This window comes from Talpa occidentalis, unplaced genomic scaffold (genome assembly GCF_014898055.3).
Source record: "Talpa occidentalis isolate TD23 unplaced genomic scaffold, MPIMG_talOcc4v2.1 talOcc4.8, whole genome shotgun sequence".
Classification (NCBI taxonomy): Eukaryota; Metazoa; Chordata; class Mammalia; order Eulipotyphla; family Talpidae; genus Talpa; species Talpa occidentalis.
Genome location: NW_023605194.1, coordinates 23,017,268 through 23,036,489, shown reverse-complemented (window position 1 = coordinate 23,036,489; position 19,222 = coordinate 23,017,268). Strand labels below are relative to the sequence as shown.

Genomic DNA, 19,222 nt, shown 5'->3' with positions numbered 1-19,222 from the left:
GAAACAGAAACATACTTGTACTGGGGTCCTTCCTAATCACATTTCCTAATTACTGGAGACATGTGAACCTTGACTGGACAAGAGCACAGAAATCTGGGACACATGCAGAAGCCTGGGGGAGGAAAAAGAGAGATAGGAATTTGACTGGCAGCATGGATTAGGACCAAGGCAGGAGGACAAAAAGTGCATCCTGAAAGGTGAAGGTTAAGGCTGGAAAAGCTCTCCCTGGAAGGGCCTGGACATTAGGAATGAATGACAAACAGTAGGAATGACCAGCAGGAGAGCTTCCTCAAAGGGAGTCTTTCGAGGACACCCAGGTAGGCCAACCCCAAACACTTGAACAAGAAGGCCTCTGAGGCAGTGCTCATGTTGCAGCCCCAGAATCCTGAATTCCAGGTGCAATTTTTAGTGCTGGACCTCATTCTAGTCACCTCTCTGGCTGCAGAGCATGGAGGCAGAGCAGCATTGTGGTTAGAGCTCACTGTAGGTCAGTGGACTGTCTGGGATTCAGTTCTGATTTCTCCTGCACCTTGTAATTGTGACCTTGGCCCTTGGTTTCCTCATCTGGAATGGAGCTACAAAAGTACGAGGGTTATATGAATTGCTTGAGATAATGCATTAAAATACTCCACACACTATAAATTCTCACTAAACGCTGCTATTTGTAAATAGTGATTTATCTACAAATCAGTCTTAGGTGTTTTGGTTCATACTGTGTCCAAAGCGCCTTTTCTCTACCTCTCAAATCCTTCCTACTCTTCGAAGTCAACAATTGCCTAACATGCACCAAAATGTGGAGGACACGGAGAATAGCAGGGAAGAACATGGACTCTTGGGAGCCATCTGGCTTGGGCTTGAATTCTAATTCCTGTAACCTTGAGTAAACTACCTCATTCCTCAGTTTCCTCACCAGTAAATGGAGAGATGATCTACCTACCTCATAGGATTATTACAAAGATATGAGAATTAAATGAGTTAATGATTGTAAAAGATTTAGTACACTGCCTGGTACATAGCAATTGTTTTGAGTGTATGTTAAAAACTTTTCTAGAATCTCAAAATACAGCACACAGCACAACTTCATTGTTAACTGTTTACATGTGGCCCTTATTCAAACTCCACCTGCTGTGAAAGGCAGCAAACACATTTAGCCTCTTTCACCCTAGCCCAGGGGCCTCGCTTAAGTTTGGAGCTCGATGAAATGGCTGGCTTGAAATATACTGGGAGAGCAGCAAGGGTAGCAGAGAGCTGTCTGGATAAGGACACACTTGAACTGCTGATTGGCTGTAGGGGTGCAGGGGCAGGATGGCCACAGAGCTGGTTCTTTATGATTCCAGCATTCAAGCAGACAGAAGTAAAGGAGTCCTGCAGCCCTCTGTGGCTTTCTCAGGCTTTTATTGAGCTTTTACATATAGTGCAGCAACCAGGTACACGGCAGGTGGAGGTGGAGGTGGGGTGGGGTGGGGGCCAGGAGGGGGGCAGGGCCCCAAGCCTCCACTCTGGGCTTCTCTGGCCTTCTTTCTTCCCTTCTGTCTCTCTCCTGCCTCTGCTTCTCTTGGTGACTATCTCAATACCGAGCCATGGCCCACGGAAGTAAGCAACACAGCTTACACCAACGCAGCAACTGCAGGTGCCCCATCAGGCAGGGCACCCTAATGGTGGGAGGGCAGAAAAGCCTGACAACCACACACCCTGCAAGGGGGCACAGAGGCGGTGGCCGCCCCTCTTTCTGCACTGTTAGAAGGGGCCCCGCGTCTGCTTCCCTGCTGGTGGGAGGCCCGGGAGGGCCTGACCGAGGGTGTGTGGACAGGGATGGGCAGCCCTGCCTCAGATGACGGGCGGCCAGCCAGTCCGGCGTCCACAGGAACGAGAGAGCGACAGTAACACGTCTTCACCCAACACCTGCCAGGCAGACACGCACCAACTCAGGGCTCAGGTCCGCTCAGAGGCTGCCGGGCGAGGTGACGCGGCCTGAGCGAAAGCTACAACGCAGCCGCGGGCTCAAACTCGGGGCGCTGGGAAAGTGACCCGCGGGCCTCGGCGCGGCTCACGCGGACGGGCCGTTTCATCGCGACGAGCGGCTCGCGGCGGCCGGCGCTCCACGCGGCAGGGCGGCCCCGCGGCCGGGGCAGGCGCGCCGCCCCCGCGCGCCCGGCCGGCTCCCCCGCCCTCGGCGAGTACGTGCGCTCCGTGACCAGCGCGGCGGACGCGCGGCCCCCGGCCCAGGCCGCATGCGCCCTGCCACCCCCGGCGCGCAGGGCCGGCCGCGGCGCACGCGCACAGCGGCCGGGCGGAGGGCGGCCCCCGCGAGTGCAAAGATTTGGGCCAGAAAGTGCGCGCGAGCCGGGCGGAGTGGCGCGAGTGCGCAGGCGCGATCGGGGGCCGGGCCGTGACTCCGGAATCTCGGCGAGCCCCAGTGCGCCCGTCTTCCCAGCCATCGCCATGGCCGCCTACAAGTTGGTGCTGATCCGGCACGGCGAGAGTGCGTGGAACCTGGAGAACCGCTTCAGCGGCTGGTACGACGCGGACCTGAGCCCGGCCGGGCACGAGGAGGCGAAGCGCGGCGGGCAGGCGTTGCGAGGTGCGCAGCGGGCTGGGGCGGCTCGGGTGGGGGCTGCGAGGGCCGGGCCTGCGCCCCTCCAGCAGGGCTGCCCGGCTCTCAGCCGTGCCCTCCGGAGAAGGCCGGGACCATGGGTGTCGTCTCCCCGGCAGTTTATTTTGCGGTCGAGAAACTGGGCCCAGGGCGGGAGGGGGGGACGGGGAGGGATGGGGTCGACTTGCTCAAGGTCACCCAGTGCAGTGCGAGGACCCGGGTCGGTTGTCCGCTGCTCGCTGTGCTCGCCACGCTGTGCTCTCCACGATCCGGCCGTGCAAAATCCCCTTTCTGGTGTGAACATTTAGTTACTCGGGGACGGGTTATTAAATTAGATGCCTGGTGTGTTCCAGCAACTGTAACCAAGCCTTCTCAGGCGGCTGCGGATCCTGGTGAAGCATGGGGCACAATCTTTCCCTGGCACCCTGACGCGCGCGGGGGTCCGGGGGTGGACTCGAGGGCTTCAAGACTCCAAGAAATTCGCGTGCATGTGTAGACCTTTTACACAGCAGCATTCCGCAAATCCTGTGTCCAGAATGCATCCACAAAAGTATTGAATGAATGAATGATTTGAATTGATTCTCTCCACAACCCTACAAAGTAATTTGAGGACTGCAAAGATGATTTGTCCAAGGTCATATCTTATTCCTAGTCCAGCCCCTATTCTGGGATTGAGTAACAGGTAGGTCGAGGAAATGGTAGGCTGTTGGCCAAGGACACTGGGCAAAGGTGGCAGGGAGATAACACTTGCATACTCAGGCTTCCCCACTACTGCACACAGCTCTCCAATGCTAATGAGGAAGCAGTCCCTGCTGTCAGCAATTCATAGACTCTCTGGACTGAGGAGGTACTGGCACTGATGATTCGGGCAAACACCTTCTAACCTCTGGACAGAAAAGCAGCCATGTAAAAGGGTCACTGAAGCCTAATGTGGACAGATATTTGGCCCCAGGTTGCTCTGTTAAGCTTCGGGTGTTTGCTGTAGATTTTTGAAATGGAACAAACGTTTAGAAAGTCTGGGAAGTATAACCTTGTTGGCGTCCTGTGTGAACACTTTGGGATGGCCTGGTGTGACATCATAGAGTTTAGGAGAAACTGGGAAAGGGAAAGTGCTGGGAAAGGAGGCCATTTTCTCTCCTGCTGCCTGGAGGAGGAACTGTATGGGCTTTGTTTACTTGCTGAGGACTACTTCAGGATAAAGCAAATTGCATATGTCCTCTAAGACTGATAAAATGACTTCTAATCTTTAAAAAATAAAAGTTTATTCCAGTTTTGTAGCATATGTTGGTAGTATTAGTTAAAAGAAAAATGCAATTTAAAATCTGAACTTCTATTATAGGCACCACAGGTGATTATTTTAAAAGTGAAAGGCTTAAACACCTGAATATTGAAGACCAATATTGAATAATCTAATTAATTTTAAAGTCCTGACGTAAATATATTAATTTACTAAGGCTTTAAATGATAATTGGGTTTATAAATCTTGACTCTGAATTCAGGAGAAAACTGGTTTTCCAGAGTTTTCCATACAGTTTTACTTCTGGGAGAAGATGGAGCCCATGTCACACTGTATACCCCATTCCTGGGAGTATCTAAGGGTATGCTTTTTGGTTAATGGACAGGTTAAAGGAAGAGACTTTGGACTTCTGTTAAAAGGAGCCCTAAAGTGAACACCTTTTCTCCTTGGGGACTGATTTGTGTATCCAGTATGAGGCACTACTGCAAGTGAAAATAATTGCAGTTAAACAGCCAGTAGCTTTTCGGCATGGGAGCTGAGGTTTGCACTGGGAATAATTGCTTCCCAGTGACTCAGCCTTTTATTGGGGAGCAGATTCTCCCCTTATGGTTAGATTAGGGAGATGGTAACCAAGACTACTAGGACTTACCCTGAAGCCCACAAATGAGATCTGTCTTTTCCCGTGGGTTGACAGTGGATTTCCCAGTAATTAATCCGCCCTTCTACCATCAGTGTAGTTCTTATTGGTCTTTCTCAATGGAATGAATAGCAGGGAAATATACTTCATATTTCATTCATTACTGTTGGCAACCTCAATATCAGACAGTACCCAGGAAAGTGTTGGAGTTTGAATAGGGAGTATTCTACCCTACCACATCGGGGAAGAGGCATTTCTCATTAAGTGGGAAGGAGGATAATATTTCATGAAACATGAGATAAAGATTGATTTAATCATTGTAACCTGTTGGTTGGACCAACTCTTAATTACCGCCCCTCAATAATTACTGTGTATGGAGGACAGATTTGTTTATAAATAAATCATAATAAATATAAATCATAAATATAAATAAATCAGTGCACAGCATTTGATTTTTTCCCCCCAATGAGTTGCTCTTCTTAAACTTGATTTAACAGTTGACCTAAGTAAGTATATCCCTTTGAGGGTACTCAGGAATAGGCTGGCACTGTGACAATAGCAGAAAGTAACTGTGGATTAAGAGACTGTGGTGTGATTTGCAGTGTATAGTGAAAAGACAATTTGATGTAACCAACTCAGTTTATGAGCATCCCATTAGAGCACTAGCTGTGGCCTGATTGTTGAGAGTTAAAAATGTCATTTTTCCTAGTAGTTATCTTTTAGAAATGACAATTCTAATTGAAATATCAATATCAGAATTCTCAGGAGTCAGGAAAATGTGAGTTGGATTTTGGAGTCACACGGCCTGCATTTTAACTTTATGTAATAGTTTTGATTTTGATTTTTTTTTAAAGATTTATTTATTTATGCATACAAGACGTGTGGGGGGTGAGAGGATTCACCAGAGACAGAATGGGGAACAGAACAGTCAGACTGACTGAAATACACTGCTGAGGGGAGCAGCAGGCAAGTCAGAGGAGGTCTGCTGCGTCATGTGGGTTGCTCCCTGGCCGGCCGGGGGATGGAACTTGTGCTGCAGTGGCTGTGGACAGCTTCATAGGTTGCATCTTACCCCCTTGCGCCACCAGGGAGGCCCAATAGTTGTGATTTTGAATAATTTGCTTAACTTTTTTCTCACCTGGTAAGATGGTTAATAAGGACTATAATCTCATAGGGTTATTATGAAGACTCAATAAAACATGAAGTACTCTGTCAGTACTAGTTATTAGTTAAGAGATTACAAGCTTTAAGGATCCTTTCTTTGAAAGAATTGAAGCAGAAATACACCCTTAAAATGTGCTGAAGCACAGCATTGTGAGGATTAGGATAAACAGTACAGACTGTTGGTTAGCACCAACAGTATATTTAGATCCTGGATTGGATGAATTATTGGGGAACCACAGGGAGATATGTTATCAACTGTAGCCTGAGTCAACAAATTTTTTCTTCCCTTAAGGCAAAATATTGTTTTTCCTTCAAACATTTGCCAAATAATTTTCATTTGGACTGCCTGTATAGATTAGTGTAAGGAAATTCTGGCTATAGAGTGGACCTGATTAACTTATCACCCTGATCTTCTTATTTCCAGATGCTGGCTATGAGTTTGATATCTGCTTCACCTCAGTGCAGAAGAGAGCAATTCGGACTCTCTGGACGGTGTTGGAGGCCATTGACCAAATGTGGCTGCCCGTAGTGAGGACTTGGCGCCTCAATGAGCGGCACTATGGGGGTCTGACTGGCCTCAATAAAGCAGAAACTGCTGCCAAGCATGGCGAGGCCCAGGTAAAGATCTGGAGGCGCTCCTTTGATGTCCCACCACCTCCAATGGAGCCTGACCATCCCTTCTACAGCAACATCAGCAAGGTATGAACACAACATGCAGCTTACTCCACACATGACCAGGGCATTAGAATCTGGGCCTCATAACTTTCTAGCTTTATTAGTGTCTGCCTAGTCCCATTGAGTATATAATTTTTGAATATAAAATGATTGTAATTTTTCTTTTCCACTGAATGATCTTAACTTGTCAAAGTACTTAATTGAGAGTTTATTTTGAAAAAGCTTATATATCTCCCCTGCCATTATTTTATAAACCTCACCCATAGCCTTAATACCTTCCTAAACCAGTTGTAAGATGAAATGAATTGGGAAGTCTTGTAGTCTACCTTTTCTAAGTTATATCTCTTCTGGACTGTTGTTCTTTTCAGTAGTATGTAAAGGGGCAGGACAATTACCCCTCTCCCAAGTTATAGTCAGAAGCGCGGGAGGGTGAGAGAATTTTTTTGGCCTCTGGTGAAGACCATCACCCATTACTTTGACTTCATAGGGGATGAGTGGCAGAATTGATAAATTGTGACGAAATTAACAGGTCAAACTGCAAATAATTGATGGGTGTTTTTTTTCTTGTTTAGGACCGCAGGTATGCTGACCTCACTGAAGATCAGCTACCCTCCTGTGAGAGTCTGAAGGATACTATTGCCAGAGCTCTGCCCTTTTGGAATGAAGAGATAGTTCCTCAGATCAAGGAAGGGAAACGGGTACTCATTGCCGCCCATGGCAACAGCCTGAGGGGCATTGTCAAGCATCTGGAGGGTATGTCCATTTTTTAGATGGGCCCCCAGGAGGGGTACAGCAGAACAGCCACTAGTCGGGAGTAATCACTCAGTACAGATGAGACCTTTGGGAAAGGGCCAGGCAGGCTGATAGTCTAGAGGCAGGCTAGATTTGATTCCTAGTGGGAACACCCTCTCTTCTACTCTAGACTTTGAAAACCTCTGCAGAAGACCCCTGCATGCTTGGTATGCATGCAGAACTTCAGGTCCCACCCCATCACGTAGGTGGTTCAAGATTCACATTAAAATTTGAGATGCCTACCTCTGAACGAGGATTACTAGTTTAAACTGCTGATAAAATTGACCTTAATCAATTTTATCAATTGATTGTTCTCAATCAGTGTACAACTTCACACATGAATCTCCATTTGCATCTTTAATTGCTTTACCCCGGGGCTTAGAGACCCAGATGCGATCTTTGGCAGGCTGGATAGACTGCAGAGATGTGTGGTATATGTAGTCCTGCTTCACTGGGGGCTTCCAGATTCCACTTTGGGAGGGATATTTGGTACACACCTTTCATACTTTTTTCTTGCCTGAGCAAAAAGCATTTGGGGGCATTCCTTGGGTTATAACACAGGTCAATACTATTACAAAAATCAGAAAGGATGTCTTATTTTAATTCCTACCAAGTCCTTTGCCAGGATACTATTTATCCCAAAGGATCGATAGTAAACCTGGCAGGGTGGTGAGGATTCACATCTTATTTGGCTGATCATGGTGGGTATTTTTCAGGTCTCTCTGAAGAGGCTATCATGGAGCTGAACCTGCCAACTGGTATTCCCATTGTCTACGAATTGGACAAGAACTTGAAGCCCATCAAGCCCATGCAGTTTCTGGGGGATGAAGAGACCGTGCGTAAAGCCATGGAAGCTGTGGCTGCCCAGGGCAAGGCCAAGAAGTGAGGGAGAGCAGACAGACTACACTCCCCAAGACATCCTGCCTGCCCACCCCTTTCCTCTGTACCTCTCCCCTGTACATGCCACACTGACCATCTGTAGGTATCTTAAGTTTTAGCTGCAGATGGAAACTGGTGGTTCCCAATTTCATTTTTAGCATCTTGTCTCTTGCACCCACTCCCTTCATACAGTGTAGTCAGAATGGCCCCTCTGGGGCATGGGTTCTCAAGCCAAGCTCTTAGCCAAGAGTTGAGAGGTAGTAGCTAGGGTTTTTGCTAGTTTTTTGTTTACCATGGGCCGGCTTAGGTAGGGGACAGGGAGGAACCATGCTAAGGTATGATCAGTGAGAAGCCAGAGGGTCTATCTGTGCTCCCAGGAGCCAGTCCTGTGCCATTCTGAGGCCAGGTGACTGTGGGGGTCTAGGCATTGCCAGTGGAAGATGAATGTAACCTGCATGGTGATTAAAATAAACATTTCCTCCCTGAGGAGCTGGCACCAGATGAGGAAAAAGCCCGAATGTTGTGTGCATTTACTTTTACAAAAAAAAAAAAAAAAATTAACTATATATATTACAAAAATACAAAACAAAACTCTCCTGGGGTGTTCTAGTGGTGGGTGAAATATTCCCATGTGTGGTCATTAGAAAATAAGCCATTCCTTATACTAACATGGGATAAGCTCCTTGACCTGCAAGGAGTTCATCCTGCTGTGTGTTTTAGAATCCCCTTACTGTCTGTGGCAGTGAAATGCCTTTTGATCATGTCCAAGTGTGTCGTTGTATCTCATTTCTGAATCATGTTCCAGTTGCTTGGTCCTCATTTTGAGCATAACTGTACTAAATTTTTTTTTCCAGACCAGTATAATAAAGGAGTGATGTGCAATATTTTTTCTGTGACATGCAATCTCTGTCTGAGGAAATCAGCTTGAGTTTTCAACTTGATATGTCTCATTACTCAAGTCCTGTGACAGATTAAGAGCTGCAGGACAGTCAATCACAATCTCACACACCTAGTTTACAACTGTCATCTTGGTTTCCTACCTCGGGCTGGGAGCTAGGAGAGTGGCAGGTCTTCCCAGATGAGCTCCACTCGTTACCCTCTCTGTAGTTCTTGCTCAGCGGTGCTGTTTACCTAATAGCCCCTCGACTGGAAATGCAGATTCTAAAACTCCAACATGTGCTCCAGAGAGTAAGATTTGTTTACCAGATTCTTTAAAACACTAATCCTTTTCTATTAACTTGTAAGCTTGAGTCTTTATGACCCCCTTAAAGTTTTCAGCCTGTCAGTCAACTAATTTAACATCCTCAAAAATTATAACCTCAGGGCCTCCCTGGTGGCGCAAGGGGTTAAGTACCTACTATGAAGCAATCTGCAGCCTCTGCAGCACAAGTTCGATCTCCGGCCAGCCAGAGAGCATCCCACATGGCAAGGCAGAGCTTTCCTGTCTTGCCTGCTGCTCCCCTCAGCAATGTATTTTGGTCCACTGCATGTTCTGTTCCCCGCTCTGCCTCTGGTGAATCCTCTCACACACCCGCCCCGCCCAATCTCTGGCCTTTACCCCAGCTCCTGTATGCATAAATAAATAAATCTTTAAAAAAAATTATAATCTCGGGCCTCCCCAGTAGCGCAGTGGTTGAGCGCTGGGTTGCGAAGCTGCCCGCGGCCTCTGCGGCGCCGGTTCGATCCCCGGCTGCTCCCCGGCCACCGGAGGAGGGTCCCACATGGCGCGCAGACCTCTCCTGCCGCCCGCTGCTCCCCTCAGCAGTGTACTTCAGTCCTTCTGCCTGCTCTGCTCCCTGCTCTGGCTCTGGTGAATTCTCTCACCCTCCCGTGCTTCTTACTGTACCCAGTGCATGTATAAACAAAAACCAAACAAACGAACAATAAATAAATAAATAAAACATGCCTCTAAAAAAAAAAATTATAATCTCATAAAATGATGATGTAGGAGAATAGCAGTTGGGAAGGGGCACTGCTCATTTTTTTCATCTCTCTAAGGCCTTTGAAAGCCCACCAGGTAAGAGAATGCCCGTCATGCCTCTCACCTTGCAGGAGCAAGTAACACCATCTAGGAAGTTCTTAGGAGGCTCTGCAGCAGTTAAGGAACACTGCATACATAATCTCCAGTCCTGACAACTTGTGAAAGGGATGGTGCCCCAGTTTACAGAGGAGGAAACTGGCCCAAAGAGATGTGGACACTGGGCAAAGGCTGATGACGACTCAGTACTGGAGCACAGGTGAAGGGTGTTAGTTCAGTTTTATCAAGGTCCTTACTCTAAAACTGAAAGACATTTAAGAAACTTAAAAAGGTTGTTTTTCAAGTTAGTTTTTTGATTTGATCTACATAGTAACCCTAGGGAGACCTCTACTGATTGAAGTCTCCAATAGCCTGGTGGGACATAAGTTTACTTAGCCTACACCAAATCTTAGACCCAAAGTTGGTAATTTTGTTTGATCAAGAGCTCTTTACCCAAGTCAGACTCGTTCAGCTTGTGTTTGATGGTGCTCTGCCCTGACCTAGCTTGGGCTTATGGCAGTCTTCATTCCTTGCAACGTTAAGAGTCCTGACTGGAATGTGTTGTGTTGCCTTTGGCCCGGAAAGCCAGCATCATTTGCCATTACCAGTAGGAGGCCAACAACTGCTATTTCTCTCTTCTAAGACTTAGCCAAGATGGCACATCAGAATCACTCATCCATGACACTGAAATAAACATCTGTTTTGGGTTCATCCCATAAGATTCTAGCAGCTCTGCTTTTTTCTCTTTTAGGTTCTATAGGCAATTTGAGGTCCACCTACGTGGCTGAGAACCATTATTCCAGGGCACAGAAAGAATAGCCTCCTTCCTTAATCTCGCAAACGGATTTCAGATTAGCAAATACCACCTTCACTTAGTATCACCGGGCATAGCTGTTCAGTTGGCTATGAGTACATGCAACAAAATTTTTACTGAGCATTTTCTTTTCATTGCCACAAAACCATGTACTGGAAATTCAAATATAGAAAAGACAGTCTCCTGCCACCAAAGCTCAGGCTGGTAGGGAAGATATAACTAGCTTGTACTATAATGCAGAAGGGTTAAGGGTGAGAAAAATCAGGCCTGGCCTGCAGCTGAGCAGGGAAGGCTATCACTCAGTTTTTTTGAATGCTTTTTATGATGATTTTAAAAATTACTGCCTTAAATTATAATATTTCTTTGTATGGTACTTAGTATCTGTCTCTCCTGCGGGGATGTCAGATCCCTAAGGGCTCTATCACCTTCACTGCTTTACCTCCCTGATCCTGAACAGTGGTGCACTGAGTATGTGCTCATTTTATATTTACTGAGTGAATGGTGTCCAATGAACACTTGTGATTAGCAGACATTGTCTGTCTGGAAAGCCTCCAATTGCATGCAAGGCTCTGTTGGATACTCAGGAAAAAGAGCCCCAGGATACAGTAGAAGAGCCTGAGCTTTACATGAAGACTGGGTTTGAATCCTGCTCTGCCACTTGACGTCTGTGTGACCAAGAGCAAGTTCATTTTTGTAAGCCTTAGTTTACTTCTCTAAGCATGTAGAAATGATTGCTACTTTCCAGGGTCACTGAAGTTTAGGGATAACATAAATAAACTGGCTAATGTTGTTGCTGAGACAATCAATTGGTAGCCTCTTTCTGCCAAGGCAGTAGGGAGAACTGAAAACAAATTTAAAATGTACATAGTCTTTTATACAGCATTCCACTTCTCGGAAACTATTTTGCAAGCTAATCATAGACACGCATAAAGATATATGGCATAAGGGTTTTCTTTGTAGGATTGTTTAAAAAAAAATTAGCTTTAAAGTAGTAATAAAATAATAGTGGTTAATAGTTGTAAGGTTTTAAAATACTCATCCTAGAGGGAGATTGATTAAACAAACTACAGTGTCTCATATAAACCCTGACATTTAATAGACACTTGATACAAGGCAATCAGATATGCAAGTTTAATAAGAGGAGCAGGCACTGAGCGCTTTCATGCATTTCTTCCTCACAAGAATCCTGAGGTTACACTGTTCAGATGAGCAAACAGACTTAAAGAAAAAGAAAGAAATTGCTCAAGATCAAAGTTGACACCCTGATTCTTAAAGCATATGATAATTTGCAAAATGTCACCATTGAGGGCCTCCCCAGTGGCACAGCAGGTTAAGCACAGCGCTGTGAAGCTGTCTGCAGCCTCTGCAGCGTAGGTTTGATTCCCGGCTGGCCAGGGAGATTCCCACATGGTGCGGCAGACCTCGCCTGTTGCGCCCGCTGCTCTCCTCAGCAGTGCTTTCGGTCCGTCTGCCTGTTCTGCTCCCCGCTCTGTCTCTGGTGAATCCTCTCATCCTCCCATGCCTCTAGCCTGTACCCCAGCTATTGTATAAATAAAAAAATAACTATTAAAAAAAAATTTTCACCATTGAGAGAAACTGGGCAGAGTGTACAAGGGACTTCTTTGCTTAGTTTCTTACAACTGCAAGTGGACCTACAATTACCACAATTGCTGGTCTGCTGGTGCTTCCAAAAGAGAAACTTACCACTCCCGAAAATGAAACCCACTGAAAGGTTTGCCAAGAAAAATGTTCCACCTACAGAGCTGTTTCTGGCAGATTTTTCTGGAGAAGTTGCTGTTGCTGGCTGACACCAGGTGTCTTGTTTTCAATAAAACAAAAATAGACTGGACCTGCTCTAGAGGACATACACCCAGCAGAGTTGACTCCAAAGCTCACCCTCTGCCACTGTCAATATGGGCTCCTTGAATGACATCTCAAGTGACATATCATGATTCATCTTTCCTTCCATTCCTTCTGGGACCTTTCCAGGCTTAACCATCACCCCTTCCTCATCCTCAAACTTATGTGTTCATTCCTGTGTTGGTATATTGCTTGGGCTTCTCTGTTTTGAACATATTCACTTATTAAGTGCTTTAAAATTCCTTTTATCTCCTGTCACAAATCCTTTCCTGGCCACCTCCCATGTCAGTGTTTTGTGCCTCTTTCCAATTCAGATTTAACAAATATTTCTTGGCGTACCCACTCTCTCAGTATGCTACATTTACCGAATCACTTTGAGAACTCCGAATGCTACCACAATCACATGTCCTACAGTTCGCACCAAACCATAATCTCCCTAAATGACAGAAAGTAAATAAAGTGTTGACCCAATATCTGGCACATAGTTAGCACTAAGTGAATAGAGGTAATTAGAAAATAAAAAAACACAAAAAGAAGACTGGAGATTAGGCTTTGTCCAGCAAACAAGCATGTGACATATGTCAGTTAATGGGTGACACCAGGCAAGTCCCTGCCTTAAATGTTATGGCACCATTTAGATTTGTTTCCCTACTCAAGACAACAGAAACCAGAAAATTAGTAAATGTTTTCTTTGTCACAGCAAAAAAAAAAAACCCAAAATATACAAAAAACAACATATCTTTAAGACTGTCAGAAGGAATAGGCTCTTGCCAACATTTAAGAGTTTGTTTGCTGGTGCTTCCATAAGAGAAATTTATCATGAAAATGAAACCTACTAAAAGGTTCACAAGAAAAATGTCCCAGATAAAGAGCACGTTTCTGGCAGATTTTTCTAGAGGTGGTTGTAGGCCGACCCCAGGTGTCTGAATAAAGACAGTGCATCTTGATGTTATGTTCATACATGTACTCTGGAAACAGCTTACCCTCTTCCATGGGGTATAACGTGGCTTCTTAGGTCTGCAAGAACTCAGGTTGAACCCGGGCCACTTTCCTGAATTCCTTAGTGTGGGTCCTAGGGCACTGCATCTCACACCAGCTGATGGGAACCATTTGGACCCCTGGAAGGGAAAAGGTGGTGTTAGAACTGAGACCCCAAATATTTGCCTGAGATCCTTCTCTTTTTTGCTGGCTAAGAATGAAGTGTCACTAAGGTTCCTAGTGAACCACACCTTGTCAGGAAAAAATCTTGTTCATTCACTGTGTTATACAGTGAGCCCTCCTGCCCCTACCCCAGATTTACATAAGAAGAACTGTTCTAATCTCCGTATTAAGAATCTATACTCTACTGCTTTCTAGATTACTAGAAAACGATGGAGTAGTCCCAAACCATAGCTCCCAGGGAAAGGTGAGCATGTGGAGGGGTGGCTCCACTTACCTGACTCACTGTGGGCCACCACCACCCCCAGCTCATTTTCGGCAGTGGTCAGAAGATAGTTGGACTGTGCGTCACCGAGGGAGATCTAATGACAGATACTGGTGAAGGAAAATGATGGTTTATGAGTCTTCCCTCCCATAGCCACTTATTTCTTTACTTTCACTTCTTCTTTTGACAAAGGACCACAAGTCTGCCTGGAATAAAGGATACCACTTTGGCCAAGACAATATCACCTGGGTGGAAACTCTTATAAATTTCAACCTGTAAAGAAAAAACAGGGGTATCAGGGGAAAACTCTACATCAGGTCAGGACTACATGAAACCATGAATCCTCTGGTAGAGACAGTCCACTTTCTGATCCCAGAGGATAGAAGTCATCAACTTTTTTTTTTTTTTTTTTTATAGAGGCATGCTTTATTTATTGTTTCTGCTCTTGTTTTGTTTAACATGCACTGGGTACAGTCGAGAGAATTCACCAGAGCCAGAGCGGGAGCAGAGCAGGCAGAAGGACCGAAGTACACTCAGGAGAGGTCTCATGTGGGACCCTCCTCCGTCCGGGAGCAGCCGGGGATCGAACGCAGAGCAGCTTCGCACCCAGCGCTCAATCACCGGGGAGGCCCAGAAGTCATCAACTTTTATTGCTTCAAATGAAAGATTTTGAATTCAGTAATCTTATCAAGACTCGGACTTGGACAAAGGTGGTTCTGAGAAGGTACGGAATAAGTCTGAGGGAACAGCAATGAATAAATATCTGGCTTCAAAGGCAAAGAGAAAACCAGCCTCCCCCTGCTCACCAGAATGAACAAAATTCACATGGAGAGCAAAGGGAGAGTGAGGTGAGTTCCGCACTCTCCAGCAGGAAACACCTTAAATGTCCTTGGATTCTACCTTCACAAAGATTTATGAAATTCACTGGAATAATTTACAAGGATTGGGAGCTCCTTTTAAAGCCACTGAAAACCACAAAAGGGGGGCGTAGTGAGGGGTGAGGGGGAGAGGGAAGGAGTCAATCAACTACCTTGTCTTTTTCAGTAGCTCGAACATCTTCCTTGCTGTAAAAAAGAACAGAAATATTAATTCTCCATGAAAAAGAATTATCCTGCAGACGCTTAGCGGACCAAGAGCTACCAGAGCAGAGAGAACTAGCAGCAGTTGGGGCCCAGCTGCCGCCCTAGGGAGCAGGAGCAGCACCCCCTAGGAGAAAGCTACTTTCCCCATTTCCCATTTGTAGATGACACATGCAGCGTGACAGCACATATGAGAGAGACGAGCAGATCAGATTTGGCAGGAAAGGATGAGAAACTCTGCCGTCTTAGGCGTGCTTTGACACGTGCTCTGGAACCACATAGAATCTGAGGAGGGGAAAGGACTTCAGAAATGAAATAGCTCTCCTTGCAAAAACTATCCCTCTTCAAATAACTTAAAGCCAAAAAAAAAAAAAAAATCTATCTATCTATCTAGTATTTTATTCACTATCTTTTTAAGACTTTCAATCCCTGGGTTTAATGTACATAAGATTCAAGAAAGAAAGGAGGGCCTCCAGTTGCGCAGGTTGAGCGCTGGGTTCGAGCTGCCCGAGCCTCTGCAGTGCTGGTTCGATCCCCGGCTGCTCCCCGCACCAGAGGATCCACATGGCGCGCAGACTCTCCTGCAAGCCCGCTGCTCCCCAGCAGTGTACTTCGGTCCTTCTCTGCTCTGCTCCCGCTCTGGCTCTGGTGATTCTCTCATCCCGCGCTTGACTGTACCAGTGCTTGAATAAATAAATAATTAAAAAAAATAAATCTTAAAAAAAATAAAAAAAAAAAAAAGAAAGAAAGGAATTTCCTGAAATACACTAATTTATTTGATATGATCATCCTGCATCACTAACCTCCACCCAAGCTCAATTCTTTCTGCTTTATTTTATTTTATTTTTCTTAAGATTTATTTATTTATACATACAAGAACTGGGGTACAGGCCAGAGTTGGGGGGGGGTGAGAGGATTCACCAGAGACAGAGTGGGGAACAGAACAGGCAGATTTACTGAAATACACTGCTGAGGAGAGCAGCGGGAGAGACAGGAGAGGTCTGCTGTGCCATGTGGGTAGCTCCCTGGCTGGGGATCGAACTCGTGCTGCAGTGGCTGCAGACAGCTTCATAGGTTGCGTTTAACCCCTTGCACCACCAGGGAGGCCCTCTGCTTTATTTATTTATTTATTTATTTATTTATTTCCTCTGCTTTATTTTTAAGTCCTATATCTCAATAATGTTCTCCTTTTGCCCTAACTCATATCACATTTTCTTTGGACACTACCTGGTGAGAATCAAAGCACAAAATAGAGACAAGCAGATAGGGGTAGGATCTGTAATTGTCCCAAAAATTCCAGTCTCCAGTGCTATCCTAGTTTCATTCCCCACACTGAGGCAAATTTGAAGACAAGAATATTTACCGGATAGTTCCTCGGAAAGAGTTCTTAAGTGGTGTAGATCCCACATATAGAATGTGTACTTTGGCAAAGCGTGAATTGATGCTAGAGACCTGGGGAGTGGAGTAATGAGCAGTATTAGAGAATTAGCAGTCGTCAACAGAAATGGGCAACATTAACCAGAAATTACTAGGATTTTAGTCCAAGCAAATCTACTAAGAACTTAAGTTAACTCCTATGTATCCCTGCATATATGATATACGTAAAGTGGAATAAGGGCTATCCAAGAGTTATTGTGGGAATCAAATGAAATCATATGCTATAGGCTTTGTTTTGAAAAATACAGAAGTCTAACATAAATAGGCAAGCATTATAGCAAATGTAGACCTTTAACAGATCTTACTAAAAGGCTTGTGTAAGTAGCAGAATTTAAGGCCACATTTTAGCTACTGCATAATATTTGGATCACTGCCTTTCAAGTTATTTTCAGAATTACACATAGATTTTCTGATGGAACAATTAATAAAGAGAGAAACTAAGAGTTGCAAGCTAATTTAACCTGGTGGGGGGATGGGCAGGGAGCACAGTTACTGACTAGTATAGCTTTAATTTGTACTTCCCTCAAGTCTTTGAAGTCTGTTACAAGACTTTGTATTTAAAATGAATGCTAGAATATGCAAGTTTTTGCTTTTCTGCAGAAGATTACAGTTTCCCAGATACCAGTAAAACTACATACTCAGGGAACCAGCTAGTGAAAAAACTGTCTGTCTTGACTAACAGGGCAGTTACTAACTCTAGGTGCTTACTGAACACTTGAAATATGGCTAGTGGGACTGAGGACTGTAAATTTTAAACTTTAATCTATCTAAATGGTCTCATGTGGCTAGTAGCTACTACTGGACAGTGCAGTTCTACCGTAGTCATGATTTTTAGTACTGGATGGGTATCCCAAGTAGGACCAACTTACCTTACAGGTAACAATAGCTCCCACATCTGGCAGTAACTGGGACTCTGTTTCTCTCATCACAGACACCACAGGAAGCTGCAAAGAGAATAGTAAAATATGGGTAATCTGGCAAAACTTTGGGTAATGGTACTTGCAGCTTGAGAGTAAAACAGAAATCACTGAATCTACAGCTGAGGTCACAAGGGCAGGTAGAATAAATGCATTTGCAGCTCAGAGCAGAAAGCCTTAGGATATTTTAGAAATAAGGAGAGCCAAGGGGTCACAGGAAGAATGCCACTAGCAGACATAATCTAACCATTTCTAATTAGTTCTATGCTTTTTTGGTGTACAACCACATTGCTTATAATTATGGATAATACGACTCCTCCAAAGTTTTACTACTTTCTGTTACTCATTTTATTGAATAGGTTAGAATTTCCAAATAAAAGTAAATAGCGGCCATGGCTGTTTACTTCTATTTAAAGGGAATACTTGTAGGATTTTCTCCTTGGTGTGGTTGATGAATGTTGATATTTTCGAGTCTTGTCTTCTATTTATCTCTTCCTTGCTTTTTTTGAGCAAGCGATAGATACTACAGAGGCTATCTGAAGGACAGGTAGGAATGAAAATAGGCTAAGGAGGAGAGGATCATGTTCCAGACAGACGGCGTATGTATAAAAGCTCTGTGTGTGTGGCAGGAAAGAACTTAGCGCGTTAGTGACAGTGAAAGAAGCCAGTATGATTAGACTGCGAGTGAGGTGGATGAAAGGTTCGGTGCAGTAAAGAGGAGCCAGGTTAAGTTTAATTCAAGCTCCCGGGCGAGATTCACGGACCCAAGGGGGTGGGGGTTGGGGGTTGGTGAAGTAGCGCCCATTGTCAGGGGGAGGCAGGTTTTTATAGGCTGGGGAGAGGGAGACCGGGCTTGCAGGTGGGGGAACTGGTTTGACGAGGAACAGAGTTGTTTTCTGATGGTACCAGCAGGCCCTCATTCTCACCCTCACGTGGGCTTCCTCATTCTCGCCCCCTGCATCTGCCTCGGGTCTCCTGCATCGACCTTTCAGTGGATAAGTGGACCAAGATGAGGCCACAGAGGTGGCAGACTTAACACAGGATTCAGTTCCCTCTGCTCTTCCCAACTTCCTTCCCCGAGTGTCAGCAACAGAGCAGAACAACTGGTCTATGTTGCTGAGTGCGGGGACCACAGCTGGCAGAAACAGAGATCAGCTTGTTCTACTGGTGAGGCACCAAAGACGCGTCCTCGGTGTCCCTGCCTAAGAACCGCCAAATCAAAGCCAGTTTAAGAGAAAGGAGGGGCAAAGGAGAGGGAGAGCCGCCCAGTACCGCGCCGTTCTCGCTGCTCTTCATTAGGCAGCCAGCAAGCGACGAAAAGATGTAGCCGTGCCTGGTGTAGGTGCCGCTGCCGGGGCTGCCTTCCTCCAAGTTGCACAGACGTTCGCCTGCAGAAAAAAGGCAGGATCAGCTACGGATCCCCAGAAGCTGTGGCCATCCCGTCTTCCTGCCTCTGTCCCTACCCAGGATTTGCTGTGGGCACGCTCACTTACCCGGGATACAATACCTCACGGGCGGCGCCATGACGGCCACAGTCCCGAGCCCCGCGGAAAACGAAGTCGACTTCTCATTGGCTAAAATCCAGCAGTCGTGCCGTAGTAAGAAGCACGTCAATTGGTGCGCTTTATCATGTGACCGCCCCGCCTCGTCCAGGGATAAACTCCAACTCCCAGAATGCCCCGGGACGAGCCGGGGCGG

General features: G+C 45.8%; 2 protein-coding genes across 3 annotated transcripts; one reads left to right on the top strand and one right to left on the bottom strand.

Moving 5' to 3' along the window:
* The first annotated feature begins 2,361 nt into the window (after positions 1 to 2,361).
* Positions 2,362 to 8,891, top strand: PGAM1 (phosphoglycerate mutase 1). The gene is made up of 4 exons (XM_037496549.2): positions 2,362 to 2,581; positions 6,056 to 6,330; positions 6,879 to 7,059; positions 7,815 to 8,891. Exons 1-4 carry the CDS (start codon positions 2,443 to 2,445, stop codon positions 7,982 to 7,984), a joined length of 765 nt encoding a protein of 254 aa, XP_037352446.1. The 5' UTR covers positions 2,362 to 2,442; the 3' UTR covers positions 7,985 to 8,891.
* A 976-nt stretch (positions 8,892 to 9,867) lies between these two features.
* EXOSC1 (exosome component 1) lies at positions 9,868 to 19,086 on the bottom strand. Of its 2 annotated transcripts, XM_037496745.2 has the most exons (9): positions 19,018 to 19,086; positions 18,797 to 18,912; positions 17,477 to 17,551; positions 16,534 to 16,622; positions 15,122 to 15,155; positions 14,314 to 14,364; positions 14,104 to 14,188; positions 13,652 to 13,786; positions 9,868 to 12,026 (listed from the first exon to the last, which is right to left on the bottom strand). In XM_037496745.2, the coding sequence occupies exons 1-8, from the start codon at positions 19,046 to 19,048 to the stop codon at positions 13,680 to 13,682; spliced, it is 588 nt and encodes a 195-aa protein (XP_037352642.1). In that variant the 5' UTR covers positions 19,049 to 19,086; the 3' UTR covers positions 9,868 to 12,026; positions 13,652 to 13,679. The 2 variants fall into 2 exon arrangements, with proteins under 2 accessions (XP_037352642.1, XP_037352641.1); XM_037496744.2 differs by lacking the exon at positions 9,868 to 12,026 and having other exon boundaries at positions 12,033 to 13,786; positions 19,018 to 19,085.
* Positions 19,087 to 19,222: the final 136 nt, after the last annotated feature.

Coding starts and splice junctions, on each gene's coding strand:
- PGAM1 (XM_037496549.2), top strand. CDS start 2,443: ATGGCCGCCTACAAGTTGGTGCTGATCCGGCACGGCGAGAGTGCGTGG. Junction 6,331..6,878: donor TCTACAGCAACATCAGCAAG/GTATGAACACAA, acceptor TTTCTTGTTTAG/GACCGCAGGTATGCTGACCT. Junction 7,060..7,814: donor CATTGTCAAGCATCTGGAGG/GTATGTCCATTT, acceptor GGTATTTTTCAG/GTCTCTCTGAAGAGGCTATC.
- EXOSC1 (XM_037496745.2), bottom strand. CDS start 19,048: ATGGCGCCGCCCGTGAGGTATTGTATCCCGG. Junction 17,552..18,796: donor AGAGCAGCGAGAACGGCGCG/GTACTGGGCGGC, acceptor TTCTCTTTGCAG/CTTCCTGTGGTGTCTGTGAT. Junction 16,623..17,476: donor GAGCTATTGTTACCTGTAAG/GTAAGTTGGTCC, acceptor TCCACTCCCCAG/GTCTCTAGCATCAATTCACG.